This window comes from Aphelocoma coerulescens, chromosome 8 (genome assembly GCF_041296385.1).
Source record: "Aphelocoma coerulescens isolate FSJ_1873_10779 chromosome 8, UR_Acoe_1.0, whole genome shotgun sequence".
Taxonomy (NCBI): domain Eukaryota; kingdom Metazoa; phylum Chordata; class Aves; order Passeriformes; family Corvidae; genus Aphelocoma; species Aphelocoma coerulescens.
Window position 1 is genome coordinate 24,251,693 of NC_091022.1, and position 7,517 is coordinate 24,259,209.

Here is a 7,517-nt window from a genome sequence, read left to right on the forward strand (position 1 = left end):
GGGGCGGCGGGGTGGCACCCCCACAGCTGCAGCATCCGGCACAGCTGGAACAGCCCCGGGCTGATGTCGCTGCCCCGCAGTTCCCCCACGGCAGGAGGGACCCCACGGGACACAGGGAGGGACCCTGGCGAGCATCCCACGGAGGCTGCCAGCAGCAGAGGGCAGCAGGGCTCCGGGCTCCCCGCGACACCGAGGGGTGGCCCCGGCGGGGCCGGACGGGGCGGGGGGCTCCGGCGGCGGGGGCGGCCCCGGGGCCGCGCCCCGTTAAAGGGCGGCACCGGCGGGGCGGTGGAGGCAGAGCGGGCTAGGTCAGGACGGGACGGAGTGTTGGGATCTGCTCTCCGTTCAGGTAAGTTGGGTTCCGTCCTTCGCCGCCCGTGGGGACCCCGGGCTCCCCTAGAGGGACGCTGGGTTCTCGGGACGGCAGCGGCTGTGCCGGGTGGGGGTTCTCCCGGTAACCTCTCTACTCTCCCCAGGTGCAAAGATGGGGTGCTTCACCTTTATCAAGGTCATGATGATCCTCTTCAACCTGGCCATCTTCGTAAGTGCGCCCCGGGAGCTGGGGTCTGCGGGAGGGGGTCTCGGGGAGCTCCCGGAGCCGGGTGTGGGGTGGGTCTGGCTGGGCTCTCCTGCCCCTCCGTGCTCCTTTCTGTGGGCGATGGGGTGGAGAGTGTGGGCAGGTGGGTGTAGGTGGGACTTGCAAAGCCCAGAGGGCTGCGCCGTGCTCTGGGGACCGTGGCTGTTGCATCAGCTGCCCCTGTCCCTCGCTGTGCTGAAGCTTGGGAAGGGGTGCTGAGTGCCCCAGAAAAGGGGGTTTGCTGGGTCCCTGCCTGGGGGCCCTACCTCTGTAGGGGAGCAGCCCACGTGTGACTGTGGTGTTGGGGTTCCTGGATGTCAGGAATTCGGAGCACATGCGGGCTCTACTCACACCCAGGGAGAAGGGTAGTGGAGCTCCCAAGAGCTGCCCTGGCTCTGCAGGGGCCACCTGGAAGGGGGTGTGGTAGGAAACAGCCTTGGGAAGGAGGGGATGCAGAGCCTCCAGGCTCGCTCTGGTGAAACAACCCCCCCTGTAAAGCTCCTGCCAAGATCTGAATGTGGTGGGGAAGGTTGAGTGGGCAGAGGGGAGGGCTGGCACAGACTGCAGGCAGCCCAGAGTTCACCTTGCCCAGGAGTGCATGAGTGTCTGTGGCCAGGGGCTGCTCAGCTTCTCCTCTGGGTGGGAGGGCAGCCGCCCTGTGTGGAGGAACTTGTGGTGGCGTGATGGTGGCCAGGGTCCGAACTGGCGGTGTGGGGTCATGGGGAGGCTGGTGGCACTGCTGGCACTGAAACCCCTCGGGCTGGGGAGGGGGGCAGCTGTGACACAGCCCAGGGGATGTGCCCAGGGTGGTGGGGTGTGTTTCAGGGTACTGACCCGTCTGCCAATGCCCTGAGCTGCCCGCAGTGCCACGAAGTCTTGCTTTGGTGTAGTGAAAACCTGCTGAGGGGAGAAACACCTGTGCCAGGACCTTCCCCAAATAGCAAATCTCGTGCCTATCTGGAAGCTGACATTGCCTTTCTCCTCCCAGCTCAGTGGCGGGACCCTCCTGGGAGTTGGCATCTGGGTCAAAGTGGATGGAGAATCATTCCTGAAAATATTTGGGGCGCTCTCCTCTAGCGTCCTGCAGGTTGTGAATGTGAGCTACCTTCTCATCGTCATTGGTGCCATCCTGCTGGTGATCGGCTTCCTTGGGTGCTACGGTGCCCAGAAGGAGAGCAAATGTCTCCTGATAATGGTATGGACCTGACTGACCTCCTTACCAAGCCTCGTTTGAGCTGGGGCTGTGGTGGGGGAGACCTGATGGGCAGATTTCTCTGCAGAGATGTTCTCTGTGGATGTTTCCATGTAGTGGCAGTCTGGGTGGCCCTTGGAAGGGTAATGCTGGACTCAAAGTCTGCCCTAGGAAAGGGTGAGAGGAGGCAGGAGGGGGTGCTGAGCTGAGGTCTCTCTTGGAGCGTGTCCAGAGAGCTCAGCACCATGCAGGTGGAGGGCTGGAGGACAAGGCTGTGCTGCTCCTGCCCAGGAGCAGAGCTGAAGGCAATGAGGCAGGAAGGCTTGAGCTCTGGGGAAGCTGATGAGTTCCAGGGGCCCCTGAGGGTTCTGGCTGTCTGTTTGACCTCCTGCCTCTTGCTGTGTCCTAGTTCTTCTCATTGGTGCTGATCATCTTCATTGCTGAAGTTGCTGCTGCCGTGGTGGCTCTGGTCTTCACAGGTCTTGTGAGTGCAACGCCTGAGTCTTGGGTTGGGCTGATCTGGGACCTGTCCTACCCCTTGGGAAAAGAGGAGACATGGGCTGGCAGTGCTGCCCTTGGGTGTGGAAGCTGTGCAGTGGTCAGTGCTGCAGGAGGAAGGGATGTTGGCTGCCACTGGTGCCAGCTACGTGGGTAGGCTGGAGTAGCCTGAGGGTGGTGGGAACGGGGGTTTCTGTTTTATCATAACCCTCATTTTTTAGGCCAAGTTTTGCCCACTTCTTTCTGTTGAGCCCCTCAGTCCCTAACCACCTTAGGCTTGACACCTCCCCACCTCTGAGGGTGGGAGCCACTGGGGGAGGAAGTCCCTATTGCCTCATGCCGAGCAAACTCACCCCCTTATTAGGCACCTGAGAAACCACCTGGGGAGAAAGGGGACTGCCTCATTAGGCACTGGAGAAGTCAGCCACAGGGCCAACATCATTCCTGGCTCCCTCACTTAACGCTGCTTATCAGATGACTCACTGGGCATAAGTGACCTTGGTGCCATAAAACACTGGTTAGTGGGGAAGGAGACAAACTCTCTGTGGGTCAAATGGACATGGTGTGACTTCTGGCTGTGCTGGGTCTTTCTGGTCTCCTCTCCATAGGCTGAGACCAGTATGGGGGTGCTCAGCTCTGTGGTGCTCCCCAGAACCTTCTCTGATGGTGTTTTTCTGCCCTTTCTTCCAGGCAGAGACGTTGCTGACAGGTCTGGTGACCCCTCTCCTGAAGGAGAAGTATGGGATGAACGACACATTCACGCACATCTGGAATGCCACCATGAAAGAGGTGTGCTGAGCCCTGGGGCCCTCACCTGTGGGTCGGGATCGTCCCAACACGGGCTAGGTGGTGCACATCTGGGTGGGACAGTGAGATGGGAGTGGGGACACACCACAATCCTGGATGTGCTGAGCTGTCACCACCTCCTCGGCTCCCCAGGTGCCTGGGAATTACCTGCTTGGGACCTAGTGGTGTGAGAGCTGTATGTGATGATGCATGGGGCAAAATCCTGGTCCCAAGGTGCCTACTGAGCACCCCACAGAAGCAGCATTGAGCTGGGTGATACCCTCCATGAGCCAGTGGGGTCCGGATGGTGTCGGAGCCTGGAGGGAGACCTGAAGGATGCTCTTCCCATCCCTTCCTCTCTGTCCCTCTTAGGTTCACTGCTGTGGCCTGAATAACTACACAGACTTCAACAACTCCTACTTCTACGAGACCTACGGCAGCTACCCCAGGCAGTGCTGTGACATGCTGGAGCCCTGCAACGTCACGCTGGCCGCAGAAAAGGACGTCGAGGTACGGATGTGCCCGTGGCTCTTGCCCTCTGGCAGAGCCTGGCTTGGGGTGTGCCTGGGCACAGAGGGGGAGACCTCTCCTGTAGCTCCAGCTCTGCACATGGTGGTCCCATGGGCTTTAAGTTCTGGGGGGATGCTGTGGTGGCCTCGGCTTGTCCCTGGCAGAGACAAGTAAAGCTGTTACGTTGCTCTGGTCACAAAGGAAATGGAGTGGCTGCCTGGTGCTGGGCATGAACCCAGGCACCGCTCTGCCTTTTTAGGTGATTTCCCTGCTTCTCCCCTTCCTTTGCTTGCTCCCCACCCAGTATTTGATCTGTGAAGTGGCTGAGTTGTCCCCTGAAGCCCCCAGACCTTCTCCATGGCTGTGTGCTCTGGGTTGGAGAAGCTGTACCTCCCTTTCTGGGGGATGCTGTGCCCTGGCAGTTGGGGTATCACCACCTCTTGCTCATCCTCACCTGCGTGGTTGCCTCCTGCAGGGCTGTTTCAAACAGATCTTGGAAGAAATCAAGACCAACGCAGGCGTGGCGGGCGGCGTGGCAGCCGGCATCGCTGCCTTGGAGGTGAGTGCCTGAGCACTGCTGGGCTGCCTCCTCCTTGTGCCTGCAGGTGGGGCTGGCACCAGCCCTGGGGGGGTTCAGGGGACTGGTGCAGCTCCATGGACCACCTGCAGCTCCAGGCTAATGAGCCTTGTTCCCTGGGCACATCCAGCCCTCCTGCCTTGGTGCACTGGGGATGGTGGGCTGTGACCCAAACCCGTGTTGGGGAGGGGAGGGGAGGGAAGGTGCACATTTAAGGGGGCTGATTTGCACCTTGCCGCCCCCAGATCGCGGCCATGGCAGTTTCCATGTACCTGTACTGTCGGCTGGATGAGAAGTGACCCCCGAGGCAGGAGGATGACCTGCCACACCCCATGCTGGGGTGCACCCGTGGCGTGCCATGCTCTCGGGGCGACCCCGTCCCTCTCTGGGTCTGATGCTCTCCTGTGCACTGTGATTTATAGCTGTATTTTGATCTACTGAGCTGGGATCTGTAGAGTTTGTGTATATTTTTGTACTGATATGGTATATGGAGTCTGTACATAGAGATTTGGGGTGGTTTTTGATTGGGGGGGTTGTTGGGAGAAGCTGCTTGGTCCATTCGGCTGATACCAGCCAGTGATAAAGCAGCACAGGGCTGATACCAGCAGGTGATAAAGCAGCACAGGGCTGATACCAGCCGGTGATAAAGGCAGTTCAGGGCTGCTGATCTGGCAATGGCACAGCAATGCCTTGATAAACTCCTGGAGGCGGGTGCTGTACCTTTCCCACGCTGTCCCCACCGTGTCCCCCTGCATCAGTTTTAGGTGGTTACTACACCCTCCTGGGGGATGTATCTACTGTTTCACCCATTTTCTGCCACCCCTGGCCTTGTTGCCATGTTGTCCCCTGAAAGAAGGGCTGGCTGGGCGCTGGCTGGTCTCTGCCCTTTCCTGGCATGAAGACAGCCCTGGTGGTCCCTGGCTCTGCAGGGGCTGGGGCTGCCCCTTATACCCCCTGACATTTTGTGCCCGAGCCCCTCTCCATGCTGTAAAGAAATGCAAATAAATTTTTCATCTTGGATACAAATTATTTTCTGGAGTTGATCTCGGTGCTGCCTTTAACAAATACCCTCTGCCGGGGGGGTGCAGGGGTAGGGGCTGCCTTGCCTCCCTCCCACCTTCCCTTCCATGTCCTTGCAGGCAGCACAGCTGTGCCCACAGCCTGCCTGCCCTCCTTGCATGTGGCTCCTCACCTGTTCAGGTGCTTGGAAACAGAGCAGCCCCGTGTTTGCACAACAGACAGGGTGCAGGGGGGCCATTAGCCTTGCACCTCACGCCCTCTGCAACAGCACGGCTTGCTCACAGCACCCAGTCAGGGACTGAGCAACAGCTTGGCTTGAAAGGCAGGGCTGGCTGAGGGGTTCCTGCATCCCCATCAGCTGCAGGAACCTGGACTGGGGTGATGAGGAGGGATGGATCCTGCCAGCCCCACCTCTGAACACCTCCACTCCAGCATTGTCCTGCACTGCCTGTGTGTGATGCATCTGCTCTCCCTCTATGGGTGGGGATGGGGGAGGTCATGGGTGGGCTTGGGGGGTTTCCAGACCCCCTCTTTCCCCAGCACAACTCCCTCTGTTCCCTTGAGGATACACTTGCTCTACCTCAGTTTCTCCACTTGGAAAGCACAGCCAGGTTGGGCGCTCCCACGGGGCTCCTTCACCCTGTTTTTGCCACGAGGCTTCCTGCCTCTCTGGCTGTGGGGCAGGGGCGTGGAGGGCAGGGTGAGTGGCAGGAGGCCAGTGTGCAAACAGCCGCTCCATGCACTGCCTTGCTCCATGTCTGCTGTGGCACCCCCTTATCAGCTCCTGCCCTGGGTACGGGGCTGCACTGAGGCACTGCCATGGTCTGGCATCTCCCTGGTGCCATCCAGTACCTGTCACAGTGGCAGGAGTGGGCAGGGGACAGTGAGACAGGCATGGGCACCCACTCCCTACCTTGGGTTACTCAGCCCTGGGGACATGGGATTTGGCCCTGCCTCATGGCAAGGTGTGGGGGGAAGCTGCCAGAAAATAGCCTTGTCTTTCCTGGACAGGTGAATAGGTTCCAGTTCTACCATAAACTGGCGTCACCTCATGGGTGACGTCAGGGCTTTTATGACTCTTTTTCCCTCTCCAAGGCTGTAGGAGCTGCCAGGCAGCCCTTCCTAGAGGTGTTGTGGTGCCCAGGAACCAGCTGGCACAGCGCTGGGCACACCCAGCCATGTCCTCCTCTGCCCCTTGTTTCTGGGATGCCTTGCAGAGCTGACTCCTGGCACACACCCTCTCACCAACACCCCTGCAGGGTTGAGCAGGCTCAGGGGTGATGCCTGGCCAGCTGCTGCCTTCCACCTTCGCAACTCCTCCCAGCCATGGGGCAGAACAGGCTGTTTCTGTGGCACTGAGCTTTGTAAATAGCCCTGCAAACACTGGCTTGGTTCCTGCTCTCCACCTGCCGGGAAAAACTTGAAGGACCAGTTTCTCCTTGCGGATGTGACTCCTCCCAGTTGCCCTTTGCGGCTCTTGGCTGCCCTGGCAGCCAAAAGCAGAGCAGTGGAGGGTAAACTGGACTGGCACAGCCTCCCTGTGCTCCCTCTGTGCCCCTGCCCTCCACTGCCACAGCCTTTGGGCTCTCCAAGGAGATCCCATTCCAGCTGGTTCCCCACGAGCCCTGCGGCACATCCCAGCCCAACCATCCCCACCAGCCCATGTGGGTGCCACCAGGCACCTCTGCACCTTGTACCCCTTAGACTTGCCCGATTCTCCCAGACTGGCATGCTGGGGCCATCAGAAACTGACACCACAAGGCCAAAATGTCCCCGAGGGTTTGTGGTGGCAAACAGAAACTTCCTTATTGCTCCCGGGAATGGCAGGAGATGGCTCGAGCACTTGATGCATCTGGGTGTGTGCCAAACTGGGGGTTCTTCTTTTCCACCTGGGACACAGTGTGAGGGAAGGTAGGAGGGCAAAGTCTCCCTGCAGGGATGTTGGGAAAGCAGCCAGTGCCATGATGGGAGCTGCACACAGACCAAAATTCCTGGGGGTTTGTAGGGTGCGCTCTCCACCGGCATCGCTTGCCCCGGGGCACAGCAGGCAAACCCTGTGTGCTGCAGGCGCCTGTGCTGGCAGGGAGTGGGCAGTGATCAGAAATTCAGGAAAGGAGCCGCCCCCTCCTTCCTGGGAATTAGCATTGATGGGAACAGGTACATGAAAAGAAGGAGGAACTGCAACTCCTTGGGTTCGTGCTGATAAAGGGGCTAACTAAGAAGCAAAAGCAGACTCATCCAGCACTAACTGCCCAAGGAGTGCCCGCTGTGGGGAATTTCCCCTGCCTGCTGTAGCAGCCTGGCCAGGATGTTCCCAGAGTGGGGGCAAGAGGATATCCTTGAAGGGCGCAGGCTGG

At 59.6% G+C, this 7,517-nt stretch overlaps 1 protein-coding gene across 1 annotated transcript; it reads left to right on the forward strand.

The window, feature by feature from the left end:
* Positions 1-256: 256 nt before the first annotated feature.
* On the forward strand, positions 257-5,169 carry TSPAN1 (tetraspanin 1). Its single transcript, XM_069023313.1, has 8 exons — positions 257-349; positions 477-541; positions 1,566-1,772; positions 2,179-2,253; positions 2,958-3,056; positions 3,426-3,563; positions 4,039-4,122; positions 4,386-5,169. Exons 2-8 carry the CDS (start codon positions 485-487, stop codon positions 4,437-4,439), a joined length of 714 nt encoding a protein of 237 aa, XP_068879414.1. The 5' UTR covers positions 257-349; positions 477-484; the 3' UTR covers positions 4,440-5,169.
* Positions 5,170-7,517: the final 2,348 nt, after the last annotated feature.